This window comes from Pan troglodytes, chromosome 23 (genome assembly GCF_028858775.2).
Source record: "Pan troglodytes isolate AG18354 chromosome 23, NHGRI_mPanTro3-v2.0_pri, whole genome shotgun sequence".
NCBI lineage: Eukaryota > Metazoa > Chordata > Mammalia > Primates > Hominidae > Pan > Pan troglodytes.
This window is the reverse complement of record NC_086016.1, coordinates 22489083-22513452: the sequence shown is the minus strand read 5'-3', so window position 1 is coordinate 22513452 and position 24370 is coordinate 22489083. Positions and strand designations below refer to the sequence as shown.

The window sequence follows — 24370 nt, the reverse complement described above, 5'->3', positions numbered from 1 at the left end:
AAATCAGTTTGCGGTTTTTGAACGTACTGACTCAATTATTAGAAGATAATCTTTAATTTAAAAGGCAATGCAGATGAATTTAAATGCATCAGGTTCAATCACAGTTACTGTGCTTGACTGTCAGAATTTCAGTAAAAGAAAGTAGGCCCTGGAAATGCCACCCCCTTGGCACCCACCTCCCAGACTCCTGGCTGTGTGTCTCCTGACCACTACTCAGGTCTTGCCATTTTTATGCATCCATTACTATGAGGAAGAACCCAATTTTGTTCATTCAATGGGAGGGAGGAAGAGCTCTTGAGAACCTGGTGTGTGCTTATGCTTCATGTTCATTGTTTTACCAATTTTAGAATACCCCAATGGGGTGGGTACTTTTCTCTCTCTTTTTACAATTGGGGAGCTCGAGGCTCAGTTTGGTCATGTTGTAACTCCCTGTGGAGTTGGGCTCCAACCCAGGTCAGTCTGTTTCCCAAAACCCTTCTGTTTGACTTTGCCGCTGAAGAAGATACAATGAGATGAAGAGTCTTGGGCATGATGGCACACAGGTCATCAGGAAGAAGGCCATCAGGAAGTTGGACTAGAGGTGGGAGGGGAGAAGGAATTAGGGGATTTGGAAATAGAGGGAAAACAGGTGAGCCTGAGGGAGGCACAGGAGCAAGGGGAGCAACAGAGCTGGCCAGTCCGTGTGTGGTGGGGCTGATGCCCGCCTGCTCACCCCTGTCCCCTGTTTTGCCAACTGTCAGGCCACAGTGGTAAGGGATCTTGTGGCTGTCAGGATGGCGGAGGAGCAGGAGTTCACCCAGCTCTGCAAGTTGCCTGCACAGCCCTCCCACCCACACTGCGTGAACAACACCTACCGCAGCGCACAGCACTCCCAGGCTCTGCTCCGAGGGCTGCTGGCTCTCCGGGACAGCGGAATCCTCTTCGATGTTGTGCTGGTGGTGGAGGGCAGACACATCGAGGCCCATCGCATCCTGCTGGCTGCGTCCTGCGATTACTTCAGGTGAGTTCACTAGAGCTGTTTGTAAGAAGAATAACAAAGGTAATCCTGGCTCTGCTAGTAAAGGTACTGGCGGTGACAGTGGCTGGTCTCCTGCTCACCTCAGAGCCTCCCCTACTCCTTGTGGTTATGACTTAGTCAACAAATGTGAGAGACAGAAGGGGGTCTTAGAGTTCATTTTTCATTCAGTGATCCTGTCTCTTGGACTTTGCCTCCTCTTCTCTTCCCTCTCTTCTCTTCCTTTTCTTTTCCTTTTCTCTCTTCTTTTTTCTTTCCTCCTTTCTCTCCTCCCCTCCCCTCCTCTCCCCTCCCCTCCCCTCCCCTCCCTTACCATTCCTCCCCTCCCCTCCCTTACCATTCCTCCCCTCCCTCGGTAATTGTTGCTGTGTATGCGTCACCTTCTAGCTCACACCTCTCATCCCTCAGGTGTTAGCCTCTGGCCCTCCCAGTGAGCTCTGAGGCCCCTCTGGGGTTTCTTATGGCCTCCTTCGTGACCCCATCCCAGCACTTGGCACAGTGTGAGGAACCACTGGCTTATCTGTCTTTTCCACTGGGTTGGAATCTGTCTCTTATCCCTAGCACCTAACGTGGTTTTCACATATTCAAACAATACCCATGGCTTAAATGAATAAATTTATGTGCACAGATAGCAGATCAATACACCATTTGCCCTGTTGTCTGCACTGCTCTGCACTCGAGGAGGTGGGTGTCACCACCCTTATTTCACATAGGTGGCATGAGCCTGAGAAGGACTGAGGGCCACTCGTAGTCCCCAGCAAGGTTGTCATGGGACTCCAAGCCTGAGGTGTTCCATTCTAGCTCTGATTCTGTTCAATCATTTTGTCTTCAAGGCTTAGTTGTAGTTCTCTCTCTCTCTCTTTCTCTTTATCTCTCTCTATTTTTTTAATTAGGAACTATCAAGCAAAATATGTATGGTTTAAGTGCCTTCTGTCTCCAGAAGGAGTTTTGGAGAATGTGACCCAGTGGTGGCTTGGTGCAGATGTGTCCAGGAGCAGCAGAATTCTTTCAGTTCACCAGGGAAATTCAGCTGAGGCCTTTAATAAGCATTAAGATAACATACAGGACAGTGGGTAGGGTAGAGGAGCTGAGGGCCCCCTGCAGGGGACTTAGGACCTGTATAGGAGAGGATGGCCAGAGGCTGCGGAGCCTATGGGATCCCCTGGGCTCACCCTCTCAGCCCTTCTTGATTTAGTGTCATACCACTCTTTCTGAAGATGACAGTGTAGGCAGCCTTTCCCTCATCTGTCAAAAGCCTTATGTGGCTTTCCACGTCCTCCAGGAGCAATTTCTAGCCCTTTCCACAGCCCCCCTTGGGTAAACCTCTTATGAGAGGTGTCCTGCTCTCCGGGATGATTACAATGCATCACTAACACCCCCTGCATCCCTCCACTTCCATTGGGAAGGGGAGCGGGAGAGTGGCAACATTATTGGAAGAGCCCAGAGTCATTTCACAGGGGGTGTGTGTGTGTGTGTGTGTGTGTGTGTGTGTGTGTGTGTATAAATAAGAAATAGAGGCCAGGCGCGGTGGCTCACACCTGTAATCCCAGCACTTTGGGAGGCCAAGGCAGGTGGATCACTTGAGGCCAGGAGTTTGAGACTAGCCTGGCCAACATGGTGAAACCCTGTCTCTACTAAAAAAAAAAAAGAAAAAAAAAAATTAGCTGGGTGTAGTTGTGGGCGCCTATAATCCCAGCTACTTGGGAGGCTGAGGCAGGAGAATTGCTTGAACACAGGATGCGGAGGTTGCAGTGAGCCGAGATTATGCCACTGCACTCCAGCCTGGGTGACAGAGCAAGACCCTGTTTCAAAAAAACAAAAAAGAGGCTGGATGTAGTGGCTCACGCCTGGAATCCTAGAACTTTGGGAGGCCGAGGCGGGTGGATCACCTGAGATTAGGAGTTCGAGACCAGCCTGGCCAACATAGTGAAACCCCGTCTCTGCTAAAAATACAAAAACTAGCGGGGCGTGGTGGCACATGCCTGTAATCCCAGCTACTTGGGAGGCTGAGGCAGGAGAATCGTTTGAACCTGGGAGGCGGAGGTTGCAGTGAGCTGAGAAAGAGGCCAGGCTTGGTGGCTCACTCCTATAATTCCAGCACTTCGGGAGGCCAAGGAGGGCGGATCACTTGAGGTCAGGAGTTGGAGACCAGCCTGACCCACATGGCAATACCCCGTCTCTACTAAAAATACAAAATTAGCTGGGCGTGGTAGCACATGCCTGTAATCCCAGCTACTCAGGAGGCTGAAGCAGGGGAATTGCTTGAACCCGGGAGGCGGAGGTTGCAGTGAGCCGAGATCGCGCCACTGCATTCCAGCCTGGGCAACAAGAATGAAACTCCATCTCAAAAAAAAAAGAAAAGAAATAGACCATTCCCAAGTGTTAGCATGTTTATTATTTGTTTTAGTTACTTGTGAAATGTTAAAATGATAAAGGACTATTTTTTTCCCAGTATGACTGGTAAAGATGTGTGAGAGGCTTGTAATATTTGATATGGGCAAGGGTAGAGAGAAGGGCATTTAGGGGTGGGCTGGCCCATAGTTTAGGGCCCTGCAGTTGTATGTTGGGTGTCTAGGTGTCATTCCTGTGGGACGATGCACCCAGTGCTGAGACATGGTGCAGGACAGAGCCTTTCTGTGTTATCCAATGGAGCCACTTGCAAACTGGGCAGTGTGGTGTGTCTACTGATAGGGAGTGAAAAACCTCAGGACCTGGTGGAAGATGATCCCACCATGAAGATCTGGAAGGATCTTGCTGCACCCTGGGGACTCAGCAAAGGGCAAAGGGAGAGGGAGGCTGAATTTCTTCTGTTTACTGCATTGTCTGAATTATTTTACAAAGAACATAAATTTTTTCTTTTTTTCTTTTTTTTTTTTTTTTGAGACGGAGTCTCACTTTGTCACCCAGGCTGGAGTGCAGTGGTGTGATCTCAGCTCACTGCAACCTCTGCCTCCGGGTTCAAGCAATTCTCCTGCCTCAGCCTCTCGAGTAGCTGGGACTACAGGTGTGCGCCACCACGCCCAGCTAATTTTTTGTATTTTTAGTAGAGACAGGGTTTCACCGTGTTGGCCAGGCTGATCTCGAACTCCTGACCTTGTGATTTGCCCTCCTTGGCCTCCCAAAGTGCTGGGATGACAGGCGTGAGTCACACCACGCCCAGCCTTTTGTTTGTTTGTTTTGAGATGGAGTCTTGCCCTGTCCCCCAGGCTGTAGTGCAGTGGGGCAATCTCGGCTCACTGCAACCTCTGCCTCCCGGGTTCAAGTGATTCTCCTGCCTCAGCCTCCTGAGTAGCTGGGATTACAGACGTGTGCCACCAAACCCGGCTAATTTTTGTATTTTTAGTAGAGACGGGGTTTTGCCATGTTGGCCAGACTGGTCTCCAACTCCTGATCTCAGGTGATCCGCCTGCCTTGGCCTCCCAAAGTGTTCGGATTACAGACGTGAGCCACCATGCCTGGCCTCTTCTCTGCCTTTTCTGTCCTGTGGAAATTTTTCTTCTTTGGCCCACCTGAGATGCCTCCTCCTCTGGAGAGCTTTCCCTAATTGTCCCTTGCTGTTTCCCAGGTGGAGGAATCTCAGTTTTCCTGAAGGGCAGAGAGCTGTACTGCCCTGCTGCAGGAAGCCTCCTGTGCTCTTTCTGTGTACTCTGTACATGGTTTAGGAATTGGATGGCCAGGCTGCATTTTCTTTTTTTGACTTTTGTTAATAACTTTTCATTGCACACTTACTTTGGCTCCCCTGACCCTACACCCACCTTGTATGCTTTAACCTTGTATGCTTCTGAGGTGGTTTCTCATCTCCTCCTGGACCCTTATAGTCTGAAGAGCCCAAGGGCTCTGTCCTTTTTATACAACCTCCATGGGTCACCTCATCCCTCCCTTAGTTTTCATACCATCTGTGAATTATAAAAGACTGCTTAGCTGAACTCAATGTCTGTTACTTTAAAAGTTTGGATACAATTGATGATTTTATTTTTAAAAAATTAATAGCACTTTATCCCCAAAAGAGAGAGAAAGTTGTATTCCCCACAAAACACAAAGCCCAGATGTTTTCCAGGGTAGGTGTGCCTTTTATGAAAAGACTCCAATGCCATTTAAATTTTTTCAGAGCAGTTTCAGAAAAAGAAAAAAAAATTTTTTTTAATTAGCTGGGCATGGTGGCATGGCCTATAGTCCCAGCTACTTGGGAGGCTGAGGAGGGAGGATAGCTTGAGCTTGAGAGGTTGAGGCTGCAGTGAGCCATGATCATGCCACTGCACTCTCGCTTGGATGACAAAGTAAGAGACCTCTTTTCTCGTAAAAAATAAATAAATAAATAAAAAATAAAGGCTGAGCACAGTGGCTCACACCTATAATCCCAGCGTTTTGGGAGGCCAAGGTGGGCAGATTGTTTGAGCCCAAGAGTTCGAGACCAGCCTGGGCAACGTGGCGAAACCCCATGTTTACAAAAAATACAAAAATTAGAGCTGGTCACAGTGGCTCACGCATGTAATCCCAGCACAATGGGAGCCCAAGGCCGGCAGATCACTTGAGGCCAGGAGTTCAAGACCAGTGTGGCCAACATGGCAAAAACCCATCTCTACTAAAAATACAAAAATTAGCTGGGCATAGTGGTGCACACCGGTAATTCTAGCTACTCAGGAGGGTGAGGCTCGAGAATCGCTTGAGCCTGGGAGGTGGAGGTTGTAGTGAGCTGAGATCACGTCACTGCACTCCAGACTGGATGAGAGAGTAAGATTCTGCCTCAAAAAGAAAAAGCAAACAAAGCTGGGCACGGTGGCTCATGCCTGTAATCCTAGCACTTTGGGAGGCTGAGGCGGGTGGATCACCTGAGGTCCAGAGTTGGAGACCAGCCTGGCCAACATGGCGAAACCCCGTCTCTACTAAAAATACAAAAATTAGGTCATCGGCAAAGCCTGAGTCCTGTCCTCTTGCTCTCCTCCCCGGACAGCATGAGCTTCGCCACTCGCTCTACCTTCTCCACCAACTACTGGTCCCTGGGCTCTGTCCAGGCTCCCAGCTATGGCGCCTGGCTGGTCAGCAGCGTGGCCAGCGTCTATGCAGGCACCGAGGGCTCTGGTTCCTGGATCTTCGTGTCCCGCTCCACCAGCTTCCGGGGCTGCATGGGGTCTGGGGGCCTGGCCGCGGGGATGGCTGGGGATCTGGCAGGAATGGGAAGCATCCAGAACGAGAAGGAGACCATACAAAGCCTGAATGACCGCCTGGCCTCCTACCTGGACAGAGCGAGGAGCCTGGAGACCGAGAACCGGAAGCTGGAGAGCAAAATCCGGAAGCACTTGGAGAAGAAGGGACCCAGATCAGAGACTGGAGGCATTACTTCAAGACCATCGAGGACCTGAGGGCTCAGATCTTTGCAAATACTGTGGACAACGCCCGTATCTTTCTGTAGATCGACAATGCCCGTCTTGCTGCTGATGACTTTAGAGTCGAGTATGAGACAGAACTGCCCATGCACTAGTCTGTGGAGAGCGACATACATGGGCTTCGCAAGGTGATTGATGACACCAATGTCCCTCAGCTGTAGCTGGAGACAGAGATTGAGGCTCTCAAGGAGGAGCTGCTCTTCATGAAGAAGAACCATGAAGAGGAAGTAAAAGGCCTACAAGACCAGATTGCCAGCTCTGGGTTGACTGTGGAGGTAGATGCCCCCAAATCTCAGGACCTTGCCAAGATCGTGGCAGACATCCAGGCTCAATATGATAAGCTGGCTCGAAAGAAACGACAGGAGCTGGACAAGTACTGGTCTCAATAGATTGAGGAGAGCACCACAGTGGTCACCATGCAGTCCACTGAGGTTGGAACTGCTGAGATGACAATCACGGAGTTGAGACGTACGTCCAGTCCTTGGAGATCAACCTGGACTCCTTGAGAAATCTGAAGGCCAGCTTGTAGAACAGCCTGAGGGAGGTGGAGGCCTTCTATGCCCTGTAGATGGAGCAGCTCAATGGGATCCTGCTGCACCTGGAGTCAGAGGTGGCACAAATCCGGGCAGAGGGACAGTGCCAGGCCTAGGAGTAGGAGGCCCTGGTGAACGTTAAGGTCAAGCTGGAGGCTGAGATCACCACCTACTGCCGCCTGCTGGAAGATGGCGAGGACTTCAATCTTGGTGATGCCCTGGACAGCAGCAACTCCATGCAAACCATCCAAAAGACCACCACCTGCCAGATAATGGATGGCAAAGTGGTGTCTGAGACCAACGACACCAAAGTTCTGAGACATTAAGCCACCAGAAGCAGGGTATCCTTTGGGGAGCAGGAGGCCAATAAAAAGTTCAGAGGTCAAAAAAAAAATACAAAAATTAGCCAGGTGTCGTGGCGCATGCCTGTAATCCCAGCTACTTGGGAGGCTGAGGCAGAAGTACCGCTTGAACCTGGGAGGCGGAGGCTGCAGTGAGCCGAGATCGCACCACTGCACACCAGCCTGGGCGACAGAGTGAGACTCCGTCTCAAAAAAAAAAAAGAAAAACAAACAAACAAAACAAAACATAAATTAGCCAGGCACGCCTGTAGTCTCAGCTTCTGGGGAGGCCGAGGTGGGAGGATCACTTAAACCTGGGGAGGTCAAGGCTACAGTGAGCCATGAGTTGTGAGTGTGCCACTGCACTCCAGCCTGGGTGACACAGCAAGACCTTGTCTCAAAAAAAAAAAAATTGGTTTCATGCTAGGGAATCTGTCTTACTAGTTACATGCCAGGGAATCATGGCATTCCATCAATTCATGACAACCCAACATATCTGCATACATGTCTATATAGCATATCTGCAGACATGGTGAGCAGGCATGTGATAATATTCAGCATCCATTCTCACAGTTAAAAAGTTTTTTGAGCAGGGCGTGGTGGCTCAAACCTATAGTCTCAGCTACTTGGGAGAATAGGCCAGAGGATTGCTTGAGCCCAGAAGTTCTGGGTTGCAGTGTGCCATGCCAACAGGGTATCCACACTAAATTTGGCATCAATATGGTGACCTTCCTGGAGCAGGGTTGCCTAAAAAGAGGTGTGAACCGGCCCAGGATGGAAATGGACCAGGTCAAAACTCCCATGCTGATGAGTAGTGGGATCATGTCACTGCACTGCAGCCTGGACACCATAGCAAGGGTCCATCTCTCAAAAACAAACAAAAACCAAAAAACTTTTTGGGCTGGGCAGGGTGGCTCACACCTATAACCTTAGCACTTTGGGAGACTGAGGTGGGCAAATCAGTTCAGTCCTGGAGTTTGAGATTAGCCTAGGCAACATGGCAAAACCCTATCTCTACAAAAAATACAAAAATTAGCTGGGCATGGTGGCACACACCTGTAGTCCCCACTACTTGGGAGGCTGAGGTGAGAGGATTGCTTGAGCCTGGAGGTTGAAGCTGCAGTGAGCCGAGCCAAGCCAAGATGGTCCCACTACAGTCCGGCTTGCGCGACAGAGCGAGACTCTGTTTCCAAAAGAAAAAAAAAATTTTTTTTTAATTTTTTTTAATTTTGAGATGGAGTCTGTCTCTGTCGCCCGGGCTGGAGTGCAGTGGCATGATCCCTGCTCACTGCAACCTCCGCCTACCAGGTTGAAGTGATTCTCCCACCTCAGCTTCCTGAGTAGCTGTGAGTACAGGTGCATGCCACCACACCCAGATAATTTTTGTATTTTTTGAAAGAGACAGGGTTTCACCATGTTGGCCAGGCTGGTCTCGAACTCCTGACCACAGGTGATCCACCCACCTTGGCCTCCCAAAGTGCTGGGATTATAGGCGTGAGCCACCGCGCCCGGCCTATTTTTATGTATTATTATTTTTTAGACTAGTCAAGTGCAGTAGTGAGAAGGGGGGACAGAGACGAATGAGTTTGATCTGTTACTGACTATGAACAATCAACTGAAATAACTCAGCTAACTTTGGCCCAGCCAAACGTCTTAAAGAAATGTTTGGCGTAGGCCGGGCGCGGTGGCCAACGCCTGTAATCCCAGCACTTTGGGAGGCCGAGGCAGGAGGATCATGAGGTCAGGAGATGGAGACCATCCTGGCTAACATGGTGAAACCCCGTCTCTACTAAAAATACAAAAAATTATCCAGGCGTGGGGGCAGGTGCCTGTAGTCCCAGCTACTCGGGAGGTTGAGGCAGGAGAATGGCGTGAACCCAGGAGGCGGAGCTCGCAGTGAGCCGAGATCGCGCCACTGCATTCCAGCCTGGACGACAGAGCGAGACTCCCCCTCAAAAAAAAAAAAAAAAAAAAAGTTTGGCGTAAACTCATTAAGCCACAGAACCCACCCAAAACTCAAAATTATTTTCGAGGCTAATTATATTTTTTATCCTAGTGTGAGTCTTTATACTTTTTTGGGGGGCATATTAAGGTGTTTGAAGAGGAGGCACCAACCCAGATCCCATGGGATGTAAGATCCTATGTGGCATGTGTACAGTATTTCTCACATTAGAACCTTCTGAATTCTAAAATACACTTGATTTAAAGAGTTTGGACAAGGGATCGAGGACCTGAGCAAGCTGACCCAAGAAATATTTTTCTCCCCCATCTCACACCAGAGGCAGCATACTGGTTTGCCATTCTGTACCTTGTGACATCCTGGAGGTCCCAGGCACCAGCAGTAGAGATGGCCCTCACTCTCTGTGCTGTGGAGTGTTCCATGCTGTCAATGTCCTCTATTTATTTGGTCATTCCCCTGCTACTGGGTACTTGGTGAACAATTTTTTAAAATTGTGGTTCTAAAATAATAAACACAAATAACACCATCTAGTTCAGTAATGTTACGATTATTCACATTATTATGAAACAGATCTCCAGAAATTTTTTATCTTACAAATCTGAAACTCTATACCCACTAAACCACAACTCCCTTTTCTCCTTTACCCCCAGGCCCTGGCAGCTACCATTCTACTTTCTGTCTCTATGAATTAAACTATTCTAAGTACCTCATAAGTAGAATCAGACAGCATTAGCCCTTTATCACTTGCTTATTTCATTTGGCATCGTGTCCTTAAGGTTCATGTGTGTTATAATATGTGACCTGATTTCCTTCATTTTGAAGGCTGAATAGTGTGCCATTTTATGGATATACCACATTTTGTTTGTCTGTTCACCTATCAAGGGATACTTGGTTGCTTCCATCTCTTGTCTATTGTGTATAATGCTGCTATGAACATGGGTGTGCAAATGTCTGAGACTCTGCTTTCAGTTCTTTGGCTATATTCCCAGAAGTGGAATTGCTAGGTCATTCTATTGACAATTTTCTGAGGAACATAGCAGTTGCACCACTTTTCATTCCTACCAACAGTGCACAAGGGTTATAGTTTCTCCACATCCTTGCTAAAGCTTGTTATTTTCTGGTTTTTTGTTTGTTTTGTTTTTTGAGACAGGATTTTGCTCTGTCACCTAGGCTGGAGTTCAGGGGCACCATCATGGCTCCACCTCCTGGGCTCAAGCAATGCTTCTGCCTCAGCCTCCCAAGTAGCTGGGACTATAGGCATGCACCACCATGCCTGGCCAGTTTTTTAAAAAAATTATCTGTAGAGACAGAATCTTACTGTTTCCCAGGCTGGTCTCAAACTCCTGGGCTCAAGCAATCCTCCCACCTCAGCCTCCCAAAGTGCTGGGATTATGGACATGAGATTATAGATGTGAACCACCATATCTGGCCTACTTTTTGTTTGTTTGTTTTGTTGTTTTTTTATAGTGGTCATCCTAATGGATATGAGGTGTAAACAACTTTTTAAAACTTTTAAGTCTTTATTTTGACATAATTCCTGACTTACAGAAAAGTAGTAATAATTTTTTTTAAATATATTTTTTAAAAAATTGGCCAGGCATGATGGTGCATGCCTATAGTCCCAACTACTTGGGAGGTTGAGGCAGAAGCATCACTTGAGCCCAGGAGGTTGAGGCTGCCGTGAGCCAAAAATGAATTTTTTTTTTTTTGAGACAGAATCTCACTCTGTCGCCCAGGCTGGAGTGCAATGGCATCATCTCGGCTCACTGCAACCTCCACCTCCCAGGTTCAAGCAATTCTTGTTCCTCAGCCTCCCAAGTAGCTGGAATTACAGGCGTCTGCCACCACACCCAGCTAATTTTTGTATTTTTACTAGAGACAGGGTTTCACCATGTTGGCCAAGTTGGTCTCGAACTCCTGACCTCAGGTGATCCGCCCACCTCGGCCTCCCAAAGTGCTGGGATACAGGCGTGAGCCACCGCGCCCAGCCCCAAAAATGAATGTTTAAAGAATTAAGTTTGGGAGGCTGGGCGTGGTGGCTCACGCCTGTAATCCCAGCACTTTGGGAGGCCGAGGCGGGAGGATCACGAGGTCAGGAGATCGAGACCATCCTGGCTAACACTGTGAAACCCTGTCTCTACTAAAAATACAAAAAATTAGCTAGGCGTGGTGGCGGGCGCCTGTAGTCCCAGCTACTTGGGAGGCTGAGACAGGAGAAAGGCGTGAACCTGGGAGGCGGAGCTTGCAGTGAGCCGAGATCATGCCACTGCACTCCAGCCTGGGTGACAGAGCAAGACTCCGTCTCAAAAAAAAAAAAAAAAAGAATTAAGTTTGGGGTGGGCTTGGTGGCTCAATCCCAGCACTTTGGGAGGCTGAAGAGGGTGGATCACCTGAGGTCGGGAGTTCAAGACCAGCCTGGCCAACATGGAAAAACCCCATCTCTACTAAAAATACAAAATTAGCCGGGTGTGGTGGCGCATGCCTGTAATCCCAGCTACTCGGGAGACTGAGGTAGGATAATTGCTTGAACCTGGGAGGTGGAGGTTGTGGTGAGCCGAGATTGCACCATTGCACTCCAGCCTGGGCAACAAGAGCGAAACTCTGCCTCAGAAAAAAAAAAAAAAAAATTAAATTTGGTAAAATTTTTGGTAAAAAAGAAAAACAATAAAAAGGAGTGACTATATATTTTATTTTTCTTTTGGGCTCTTTTTTCTCTCTGATTTTTATTTTGAAATATTTAAATCCTACAGAAAAGTTGAAAGTTAAGTATAGTGAACACCTGTACTCTTGGCTTAAATTCATCAGTTAACATTTTGCATATTCACTTCAGAGTAAGTTATAGATATCATGACAATTTATCTCTAACAACTTCAATTCGCCTCTCTAAGGATGAGGAGATTCTTTGACATACCTGTAATACTATCATGATATAAGAAAATTTATGATTGAGCCATGTTCCATGGTGAGTGCTTTTAGTCCCAGCTATTTGGGAGGCTGAGGTGGGAGGATCACTTGAGCATAGGAGTTTAAGTCCAACTTGCGCAACGTAGCAACCCTGTCTCTAAAAACATAAAAATGAAAAAGAAATGTGTAATCATTCTATAATTTCATCTGACATTGAGTCCACGTTCACATTTTCCTAATTGCACCCACAATGTCTCATATCTTCTTTCTCCTCCCTCCATTCATGATCCATGCAGTGAACTTTTTTGTGTTGTTTTGTTTTTTAAGAGACAGAGTCTCACTTTTTTGCCCAGGCTGGGCAATGGTGTCATCATAGCTCACTGCAGCCTCAAAATACTGGGCTCAAGCAACGCTCCCACCTCAGCATTTCAAATTGATGGAATTATGGATGCGTGCCACCATGCCCAGCTAATTTTTTTTAAGAGATGGGGTCTTTCTGTGTTGCCCCATCTGGTCTTTTTTTTTTCCCCTTCTTTTTATTTTTCTTTTGAGGCACAGTGTTGCTCTGTCACAGAGTAGTGGTGCGATATCGGCTCACTGCAACTTCCGCCTCCCAGGTTCAAGTGATTCTCGTGCCTCAGCCACCCTAGTAGCTGAGATTACAGGTGTGCACCACCATGCAGCTAATTTTTGTACTTTTAATAGAGATGAGGTTTCACCATGTTGGCCAGACTGGTCTCGAACTCTTGGCCTCAAGTGATCTGCCCGCCTCGGCCTCCCGAAGTGCTGGGATTACAGGTGTGAGCCATGGTGCCTGGCTGCCCAGTCTGATCTTAAAGTCCTGGCCTGAAGCAGTCTTCCTGCCTTGGCCCCCGAAAGGATTATAAGATTTTTTTTTTTCTTAAAATGGTAAAAGTTTGTGTCCAGCCAGACGTGGTGGCTCACACCTGTAATCCAGCACTATGGGAGGCCGAGGCGGGTGGATCACATCAGGTCAGGAGTTCGAGACCAGTCTGACCAACATGGTGAAACCCTGTCTCTACTAAAAATACAAAATAGCCAGGCGTCGTGGCACATGCCTATAATTCCAGCTACTTGGGAGGCTGAGGCAGGAGAATTGCTTGAACGTGGTAGGCGGAGGTTGCAGTGAGCCGAGATCGTGCCATTGCACTCCAGCCTGGGCAACAAGAGCGAGACTCTGTCTCAAAAAAAAAAAAAAAAAAGGGCCGGGCGTGGTGGCTCACGCCTGTAATCCCAGCACTTTGGGAGGCCGAGGCGGGCAGATCATGAGGTCAGGAGATCGAGACCATCCTGGCTAACACGGTGAAACCCCGTCTCTACTAAAAATACAAAAAATTAGCCGGGCGAGGTGGCGGGCACCTGTAGTCCCAGCTACTCGGGAGGCTGAGGCAGGAGAATGGTGTGAACCCCGGGGGGCGGAGCCTGCAGTGAGCCGAGATCGCGCCACTGCACTCCAGCCTGGGCGACAGCAAGACTTCGTCTCAAAAAAAAAAAAAAAAAAAAAAATCTGTGTCAATCCAAGCACCCGCACCCTGCTCAGGGCGGGCAGTGCTTGAAATGTTGCCATCTCCACTGCTGCCAATATAGTCCCAGAGGTGCCAGCAGAAGAATCAGACAGAAGTACATGCACGAGCACAGTCCTGGAAAGTCCAGGAGAGCCAGCCAGACCACTATAAAGAGCATGGGAAAGTGTCCCGAGGGCTTGGCCATGCATGGAGTGAAATGTCTGGGAATAAATGTAACAAATATGTGCCAGGTCTGTAGGAAGATGACTTATAAGACTTCCAAATAGACCCAGAGGATGGCTGGACAGTTAAAAAGATCCACTGTGTCCATTATAAAAATGCTATTTATCTCTACATTAACCTAGATGTTTAACATAACCCCCTAAAATACCAAGAGGGTTTATTTGGGGCAATTACAGAAACTTGATTCTAAAATTCAAATGTAAAAAGCTAGCAGTGGCCAGGAAATTGTCGAAAACAAAAGTAATGAAAGGAGACTATTCCTGTCCTATGTGATAAAGATAGCCTCAAAAATTAGAGGAAGGGGCCGGGTGCGGTGAGTCACGCCTGTAATCCCAGCACTTTGGGAGCCCAAGGCAGGCGGATTACAAGGTCGGGAGTTCAAGACCAGCCTGGCCAACATAGTGATAACCCCATCTCTACTGAAAATATAAAATTAGCCAGGTGTGGTGGTACATGCCTGTAATCCCAGCTACTCGGGAGGCTGGGAGGCAGGAGAATCTCCTGAACCCGGGAAGTGGAGGTTGCAGTGAGCCGAGATCGCGCTGCTGCACTCCAGCTTGGGCAACAGAGTGAGACTTCGTCTCAAAAAAAAAAAAAAAAAAAAAAAAAAGCCAAGTGAGATGTGGAATATGACTGCCCTGGGGATAGTGCGGCCCTGGGAGGGGAACTGACTGATGTCTGGGAGCAGAGGCAAGGGGACTTTCACCACAACCTATACTGTATTTTTGTGTGTGTGTGACAGAGTTTCACTCTTGTTGCCCAGGCTGGAGTGCAATGGCACGATCTTGGCCCACTGCAACCTCCGCCTCTTGGGTTCAAGCGATTCTCCTGCCTCAGCCTCCTGAGTAGCTGGGATTACAGGCATGTGCCACCATGACCAGCTAATTTTGTATTTTTGGTAGAGATGGTGTTTCTCCATGTTGGTCAGGCTGGTGTCGAACTCCCAACCTCAGATGATCCGCCTGCCTCGGCCTCCCAAAGTCCTGGGATTACAGGCGTGAGCCACTGTGCCCGGCCCAACCTATACTGTATTTTAAATCTGGTACCATGTATATGTATTACCTAGTCAAAAAAATAAATAAAATGTAAAAATAGCTTCTCTTATCATCTTCATGTTGCTGTCATATTTAAACTTCAGCCCCAGTTGCCGGCCTCTTACCTCCAAACACCTAAACAGTGTCTACACTTGGAGGTTTCACAGGTATCTCACACTGATCATGCAATCACGGGACTCCCAGCTGTCCAGATTTTCTTCCATCAGTAAAGGGTCCTCATCGGCCCAGCAGAGGGCCTTGAGTCCTCCCAGGTCCTCCTAGATTCATTCTGTCAGTAGGTTCTCTGTGCCGTGTCCCAGGGTAGTCTCAGCTACTGCTTTCTAGCTGCAATGCCCTCCCCAGGGCCAGGGTCACCCTTGGCCTCCAGGCCCACAGGAATCTCAGGCCTAATTGGTCTTCCAGGGGCTCCTGCTCCAGCACCTGAGTCGGAAAGCCAGTCAGTTCACATCACTCTGTGGGTAAATTCCTCAAGAGCATCCCATAATGCTCAGATTTCAATCTGGACTGTACCTACCCTAGAGGTAGGGGGACCTGGCTCCAAGGCCTGCCTGCCCATCCCACTTTCTGCTCACTTCCTCGTCATCTTGGCTGCCTTGCATGCCAAGCTCTGCCTTGCCCCAGAACTTGTACACCTGTCTCCTTCACCTGGAACTCCCTCCCCGGCTGCCTACACCCTCTCAGCCTTATCCTTAGGTCTCAGTTCCTCAGATGGGGCTGTCCATGCTCCTTCTCATCATTCCACCTACCCCTCTTCTAACCAGTGACTCTCAGGTCAGATGCCCTGCTGGGTTCCTTCTTAGCATTTATTTATATATGTATATATGTTTTTTGAGACAGAGTCTTGCTGTGTCACCCAGGCTGGATCGCAGTGGTGTGATCTCGGCTCACTGCAACCTCCGCCTCCCGGGTTCAAGCGATTCTCCTGCCTCAGCCTCCTGAGTACCTGGGATGATAGGCGCCCGCCACCACACCCAGCTAATTTTTGTATTTTTAGTAGAGACGGGGTTTCACCATGTTTGCCAGGCTGGTCTTGAACTCCTGACCTCAGGTGATCTGCCCGCCTTGCCCTCCCAAAGTGCTGAGATTATAGGCGTGAGCCACCACGCCCGGCCAATTTTTGTAATATTTGTAGAGACAGGATTTCACCGTGTTGCCTAGGCTGGTCTTGAACTCCTAGGCTCAAGGGATCTGCCTGCCTTGGCCTCCCAGAGGGTTGGGATTAGAGGCGTGAGCCACCGCGCCCAGCTATTTTACCAGTTTACTTCACTATAACTCCTTTTGCTCTTTGTTTTTTGTTTTGTTTTGCTTTTTGAGACAGTCTTGCTTTGTTGCCCAGGCTGGAGTGCAGTGGTGCAATCTTGGCTCATGGCACCCTCCGTCTCCCAGGTTCAATCAATTCTTGTGCCGCAGCCACCAAAGTAGCTGGGACTGCAGATGCACAACATCACGCCCAGCTAATATTTGTATTTTTAGTAGAGACGCAGTTTCACCATGTGGGCCAGGCTGGTCTCAAATTCCTGACCTGAAGTGATTTGCCTGCCTTGGCCTCCCAAAGTGCTGGGATTACAGGTGTGAGTCACCGTGCCTGGCCTCATTCTGCTCTTTGAATGATACTTGGCATTTGGTAGGAACTCCATAAATATACATTGAATGAAATGACTTTTATTAGTTTCCCATTAATTAATTCATTGCTTTGAAATGTGCTCTGGAGTTGCTACTGCTCCGATCCAGGAACTGCACTGATGAACACAGCAGAAGCAAGCTGCTTGTGGCCTCCCCTCCCGAAGCTCACATGGAACTCCTTGGGCCCATGAAAAGGGAAACAGGACAATTTCCAGGATGTCTGCCCAGACTTCGTCAGGATCCTTTTGTGGGTTGGCTCATGCATGCACACAGTTCACTCAGAGCACAGAGTGGGTCAGCCCACTACCAGGGCCCCGCCACCATCGCCAGGTTCTTCTCTGAATGCTGTCATTCTTGGCAACATGGGCTTGAGTCCCTGTTGGTATAACTCCATTTTCTTGTGTCTTCACTTTGCAGAGGAATGTTTGCTGGGGGATTGAAGGAGATGGAACAGGAAGAGGTCCTGATCCACGGTGTGTCCTACAATGCTATGTGCCAAATCCTACATTTCATATACACCTCCGAGTTGGAGCTCAGCCTGAGCAATGTACAGGAGACACTGGTGGCTGCCTGCCAGCTTCAGGTGAGGCATGTCTCATCTAGCAAGGCAGACCCACACCCAGGTGGGGTTCCCTGAGATGCCCATGATGCCTGCCGGGCACTAGCATTGGCTTGAAGATGGGTCAGGAATGTGAGGAGACCAAGCAGTGACGAAGGCCATGAAGTGGGGAGGACTCTGGAGTTGTCCCTGGAGCTCAAGCAGAGCCGCTCTAGACACCCCAGGCCTCTGCCTTTGCCCTCTTCTCTATTGCTGGTTGTTTCCCCACTGCCTGAGTCTCCCTGTCATTGAAAGCATCCTGCACATAAGCAGGTAGGCTGACCCGAGGCTGCATGTGGACGTCCTGTGTGCTCTGGGGTCTGGCAACGGGGAGCATCCACCAGCATTGCTGCCAGGGCCCTTCCTGCCTGTCCCCTCACTGGGCCACTTCAGTCTCTTGAAAACTTATGTGTTTTGTTACTGAACTTTATCTATCTGTCTGTCCATCCATCCATCCATCCATCCATGCATGCATGCATGCATCCATCCATCCATCCATCCATCCATCCATCCATCTATCCATCCATCCATGCATGCATCCATCCATGGTGGCAGGCATCCATCCATCCATCCATCCGTGCATCCATCCATCCATCCATCCATCCATGCATGCATGCATGCATGCATGCATCCATCCATCCATCCACTCATTCAATTTATTGGAGACAAGCTCTCTCTCTCTTGCCCAGGCTGGAGTGCAGTGGCACGATCACAGCTCACTGCAGCCTCAACCTCCTCGGCTCCAGCAATCCTTCTGCCTCAGCCTCCCAAATAGCTAGGACCTATAGGCATGTGCCACTACACCTGGCTAACTTTTAAATTATTTTTATAGAGATAGAGGCTTGCTTTGTTGCTTAGGCTAGTCTTGAACCCCTGGCCTCAAGTGATCCACCTCAGCCTTCCAAAGTGTTGGGATTACAGGTGTGAGCCACTGCGCCTGGCCTATTTTTTTTTTTTTTTTTTAAAGACAGGGTCTCACTCTGTTACCCAGGCTGTAATGCAATGGCATGATCATAGTTCACTGTAGCCTCCACCTCCTAGGCTCAAGTGGTCCTCCCGCCTCAGCCTTCTGAGTAGCTGGGACTAAAGATGCGTGCCACTGTGCCTAGCTGATATTATATATATATATTTTTATAGGAATGGGGCCTTGTTATGTTGCCCAGGCTGGTCTCAAACTCCTGGCCTCAGGTGATACTCCCACCTTGGCTTCCCAAAGTTCTGGGATTACATGTGTGAGCCTCTGTACCCAACCTGTTATTGAACTTTAAGTACTTGTTTTCCTGCAGAATTCAAAAAGTTTTCTGAGGCTTTGACAGTGTGACTTATGTTTTGGATGATTATTCTCAGTGGTGTGGGTGCAGTTACACGGGACTGGGCCTGCAGGTGCCTTTGAGCTATCAGGCAGAGGCCTGATAGGAGTTGACAGTCACCTCTTCCCACATTTCTTAAAAGTGAAACAAAATGCTATGCTAAGTTCATCATTCTGACCTTTCTTCCCATGAGAGCAGGTTTGACGCAATTAAAAAAAAAAACAACTCAAGTCACAGGAAAACCAACCTGTTCGGGGGCACGTGGAGGTGCCACCCCATGTGACAGGGCCGTGGCAGCCTCCCTGTGCCCTGTTCTCAGATTGGTGGATAGGACCTGGATGCTGGGTGGGTTGATCTGAGATGACTGACTTGTCTCACCATACCTGCATGGTGAGTAGATGGAGTTGGCTTTTACAACAAAAGAATTTCCCCCTGTTCTTTTATTTAGAGATCTCTTCTGTCCCCACATCCCTGTCATTGTTGCTTTGGGAACCCTCATCCAATTCTCCACCCTGGCAGCAGTTAACTCCTGATTCAGCTGCCTCTGAAACATCTCCCCCAGCATGGCTCAGGTCCAGCTGTCCTATCTCCTCCTCCACACCTGCCACTCTCCCGGAGCTCCCCTGTCAGTCCCCCTGCTCTGTGTGTCCTGTGACCATCCTGCCAGTTCCCTGGGCTCAACCTCAGTGGCTCCTTGAGCCCGTCCACCTTCTTAATTCCCTGCGTCCATGTGAGGACAGGTCATCCTTCTCGGTATTGCTTGCAGCCATCTCTGTTCTGTGTTTCCATTTCCTTCCCTTTTGCCTGGCCTCCATCTGTATGTTTCTGCCATTTCTTTCTTTTCCCTGCAGTGATCACACACACTGAAACCAGATCATCTTTCTAACACCACTTTCCCTCTCTCACCAGTCAGCTTGGAGGCCTGCAGTCTCTCTCTGTTGGTTTGGCCAGTGCTCCCGACAGCCCTGGGTCATCTCCCCCAGTGCCTCAGAGGTCATCTCAGAGGCAGCAGCCTATCTTAGTTTTTTAACATATCAGGCTTCTGGGCCAGGCTTAGAGGTTCATGCCTGTAATCCCAGCACTTTTGGAGGCCAAGGTGAGAGGATCGCTTGAGGCCAGGAGTTTGAGATCAGCCTGGGCAACAAAGCGAGACCTCTACAGAAGCACTTTAAAAATAGCCGGGCATGGTGGCATGCACCTGTAGTTCCAGCTACTCGGGAGGCTGAGGTGGGAGAATCACTTGAGCCCAGGAGGTGGAGGCTTCAGTAAGCTGTGATCACCACACCACTACATGCCAGCTTATCTCAAAAAAACAAAAAACAAACAAAAAAAAACAGGCTTCTTCGCAATATTGTTTTATAGCAGGTTTTACTTGGCATAACCATGTCAAGTCCATAGGCCTGTAGGATCATGTATGTTCACATAGCTAGTGACTTTTGGAGGCTTCCCCCATGTGTTGTGCCCTGCAGTAGGCCTGGGACCAGATTCTTCACGGTGTCCCCAGAGGCCTGAGTCTGATTCCCAGTAACACTGTCCTATTGGGTTACCCCAAGCAAATGCAGTCCCTTCTGTGAGCCTTGTATGGGGCTTTTGCACATCCTGAGCCCAGGCTGGTTCCTCTGTGAGATTTCACTGAACAGAAGGCCCACTGCTCTAAAAATAGGACTGAAAGGAGAGTCAGCAGGGTCCTCTCAAGGAGCTGCTGCTGCCCAGGCTTCTTCAGGGCTGTTTGTGCTCACATTCTGCCCAAAACTTGGTCTTCAGGACCCTGGCCCATGACAAACCAGAATTTTAGGAAAACCTAGTAGTTTGGGAAGAAGTGGCAAAGCAGAAGACTGGCAAAAGGGGAAAAAAGAAGGTCAAGTGAAGCTGGTCAGGGCCTAGCAAAGCACCATGGGGATACCTCATGTAGGGCACATACCTGCCCGACATTTGGTAGGTCTTATCCAGCCCTTAGCATGTCACCTTGCAAGCAATATTAGATGTCTTTTGAATTTTAAAAAAGTTATAGTTAGTGTTTATTGATAAGCTTTAAATACCTTGGCCGGGCGCCGTGGCTCACACCTGTAATCCCAGCACTTTGGGAGGCCGAGGCGGGCAGATCACGAGGTCAGGAGATTGAGACCATCCTGGCTAACACGATGAAACCCCGTCTCTACTAAAAATACAAAAAATTAGCCGGGCGTGGTGGCGGGCGTCTGTTGTCCCAGCTACTTGGGAGGCTGAGGTGGGAGAATGGCGTGAACCCGGGAGGCGGAGCTTGCAGTGAGCCGAGATCGTGCCACTGCACTCCAGCCTGGGCGACAGAGTGAGACCCCATCTCAAAATAATAAATAAATAAATACATAAATACCAGCAGAATTATTCCATGTGTAATGGTTAATTTATTAATGATCCTGGATAAGCCAGGTATTCCCATTTTTAGAGAAACTGATTTATTGCATTGAACACATGGCTGGAGTTGGTAGCAAGGGGGTTCCCACAAGAGGGGACCCCACAGCATCCTGAAATGGAGCCGGTTTGGGATTCCAAAGAAAGAAGCATCAAACACCAGGGTGATCTGGCCAGAGCGTTTATTAGGGGAACTTATGTATAGAGTGATGTAGCATGTCCTCAAGACAGACAAAGGAAAAGAGAGGCTTTACCCAGGCTTGCCCACAGAGTGGGTTAGTGTATGGAGTTTCTATGAGGGTTTAAGGAATTTGTCTCAGGGCCGGAACCAGTTTTTCCTTCAGTGTTTTGGGTAATAACCTTGATGCCTTTATCAGTGCCTGGGAATGTTCAAGCGCCTGGTTTGGGTTCAAGCCTGCTGGGAAAACCTGCAGCTGTCTGGGTCACAGAGAGGTCAAGGTACTCATCATTTTCAATCTGAACATGGAAAGAAAGGAGGTGGGCACTGGGGGGCCCCACTGAAACTCTAAAATCCTGCTTTCCTAAATAATTTATCAACACCTGGTTTGTTCTCCCAGGCAGTTTTCCCTAGGGCCCTTCCCTTTGTCTCCTATTCTCCCAAGATTTGGTTGTCTGTTCACAGGGTGGCCTTTAACAGCCTGCTGGTTGTGGCCTTGTTCCCACCTCCCTCCAGTGCCATTCTCTCTCTTGCCGTCCTTTCAAACCACTAGTGCTTCCCCATGGCTGGGAAGGGTTGATGTGGCCACCTGGGAGCCCCTGCACTTACTGGAGTCAAGTGGGTCTTGACCCAGCTGGGAACCTCAAGAACCCTGAGTCAGGGATCACTTGAGCCCAGAAGCTTGAGACTTTGGTGAGCTATGATCTTGCCATGGCACTCCAGCCTGGGCAACAGAGCAAGACCCTGTCTCAAATTTTAAAAAGAAAAAAGAAAAATAATTCTAAATCAGGTTCCTGGGTGGGTACTGGTTAGGTGTCTGAGAGGCTCTGAGCACTTCTAGGGAACCAGGGTGGATGTTCTGGCGGGGGAAAAAGCCAGGTTTGTTTCTGGTCCCAGCGCTTTTGGAGAGGCAGGCTCTTCCAGAGAATCCTAGGGTAGGGATGGGGGTGGTCTTAGGTCCTTTCCAAACCACAGATATATGACACAGTGACCGTTTGTGCTGCTTCCTGCTTTTCTGGAGAGCCAGTACTTCTTTTTTTTTTTTTTTTTTTTAGACGGAGTCTCGCTCTGTCACCCAGGTTGGAGTGCAATGGCGCGATCTCGGCTCACTGCTGCAACCTCCGCCTCCTGGGTTCCAGCGATTCTCCTGCCTCAGCCCCCTGAGTAGCTGGGATTACAGGCGCGCGCCACCACGCCCAGCTAATTTTTGTATTTCTAGTAGAGACGGGGTTTCACCATGTTGGTCAGGCTGGTCTCAAACTCCTGACCTCGTGATACAACCACCTTGTCCTCCCAAAGTGCTGGGATTATAGGCATGAGCCACCGCACCCGGCCGAGCCAGTACTTTTGATCTAAGAGGGAACTGACATATATCAAGGGTCCACTCCTATGTGCTCTCTCATTTTCATCATGTTCCTCTTCACTTTAATGATCCTCGTTTTATAGATGAGGAGACTGAGGCTTAGAGAGGTTAAAAACATTCTGTACGGGAGGCTGAGGCAGGAGAATCATTTCAACCCGGGACGGGGAGGTGTTAGTGAGCCGAGATTCTGCCACTGCACTCCATTCTGGGCAACAAGAGCGAAACTTTGTCTCAAAGAAAAGCAAAACAAAACCAAAAAAAAACATGCTGTATATCCTGTCACCCAGTATGTTTCCAAACCAGGACTTAAACCTAGTCTGCAGTAAGCCCCAGTCTCCAGTGTGTCAGAAAAGGTCGGGGACAATTAAGGAGGACTTCCCTTCTACTTTGCCTGGCCCACAACAGCCCGTATTTCTGCCATCATTCTGTCTCCCATCCCCAGATGCTGTTCGCCAGCCCAGGCTTGAATGGGTGTCATTCTCTCTGCAGATCCCAGAAATTATCCATTTCTGCTGTGATTTCCTCATGTCCTGGGTGGACGAAGAGAACATTCTCGATGTCTACCGGCTGGCAGAGCTGTTTGACTTGAGCCGCCTGACTGAGCAACTGGACACCTATATCCTCAAAAACTTTGTGGCCTTCTCTCGGACTGACAAGTACCGCCAGCTTCCATTGGAGAAGGTCTACTCCCTCCTCAGCAGCAATCGCCTGGAGGTCTCCTGCGAGACCGAGGTATATGAGGGGGCCCTTCTCTACCATTATAGCCTGGAGCAGGTGCAGGCTGACCAGATCTCGCTGCACGAGCCCCCAAAGCTCCTTGAGACAGTGCGGTTTCCGCTGATGGAAGCTGAGGTCCTGCAGCGGCTGCATGACAAGCTGGACCCCAGCCCTTTGAGGGACACAGTGGCCAGTGCCCTCATGTACCACCGGAACGAGAGCCTACAGCCCAGCCTGCAGAGCCCGCAAACAGAGCTGCGGTCGGACTTCCAGTGCGTTGTGGGCTTCGGGGGCATTCACTCCACGCCGTCCACTGTCCTCAGCGACCAGGCCAAGTATCTAAACCCCTTACTGGGAGAGTGGAAGCACTTCACTGCCTCCCTGGCCCCCCGCATGTCCAACCAGGGCATCGCGGTGCTCAACAACTTCGTATACTTGATTGGAGGGGACAACAATGTCCAAGGATTTCGAGCAGAGTCCCGATGCTGGAGGTAGGACAGGGTGCTAGCTGGTCCCTTTGTCTTCAGGTGATGCGAGGGTGTGGAAGTCATGGGCTGAGAGAGCTGGTCAGGTTCCCCCTAGCCTTTCACATGAGCATCACTTGCCATTGTGGAATGAAGTCTAGGTGAATTCAGAGAAGGTGGACAGCAGTGAGATAAGGGAAGGGGACATGTGGATCACCTTCTTTCCTGCGTGTCCCCTACTCCTCAGAAACCCACTTACCCTGGACCCTTGCTCAGCCTCTTTGGGGTAGGCTAGGTTGCGAGTGCATTGTGCAGGAGGAGACGGGAGGGGAGAGGAGCCCACAGCAGGAAAGGCAGTCAGACTGGGATGGAGAGGACCTAGGAGCAGTGCCAGCTGAGCAGCCTCGCCCTCCATCATGCTCTCTCTGAGCTTTGATGCACGTTGTTTCAGTTTCCCTTCACCAGTCAGCTTCGCTCTTCTCTCTTACCTGCTTGCTAATGGTGGAACAGGCTTCCTGCTGCTGTGCCTGAGCAGCATGCAGTCTTCAGCCCAGGGGAGTGGTAAAAGCCAACAAGCATCACCGAGCCTCATGCTACATTTCCGCTCTGCCCTGCAGTCTGCCACGCACTTGGCACAATTTCCCCTGGGAAGAGGCAGTTTTCCCAAGAGAGAGTTTTGTGGACTGCTGTGGTCCGTAGGATGCGCCTGGCTCCATCAGTCACTTAGGCTGTGATCTCACAAATCCATTTCTGGGCAGAGCAAGG

General features: G+C 49.3%; 1 protein-coding gene across 4 annotated transcripts in view; it reads left to right on the top strand.

Annotated features, from left to right (window-relative positions):
* KLHL22 (kelch like family member 22) overlaps nucleotides 1-24370 on the top strand; it is a 53576-nt gene that overhangs the window by 6612 nt on the left and 22594 nt on the right. The window contains exons 2-4 of one of the 4 annotated variants that reach the window (XM_016939737.3): nucleotides 773-1000; nucleotides 17002-17167; nucleotides 22914-23632. In XM_016939737.3, the coding sequence (XP_016795226.1) occupies nucleotides 774-1000; nucleotides 17002-17167; nucleotides 22914-23632 (1112 nt within the window). In that variant the 5' untranslated portion in view covers nucleotide 773. Of the gene's footprint in view, nucleotides 1-740; nucleotides 1001-17001; nucleotides 17168-22913; nucleotides 23633-24370 lie in introns of all 4 variants that reach the window. The other 3 variants (XM_016939736.4, XM_054675999.2, XM_063807776.1) reach the window with 3 other exon arrangements.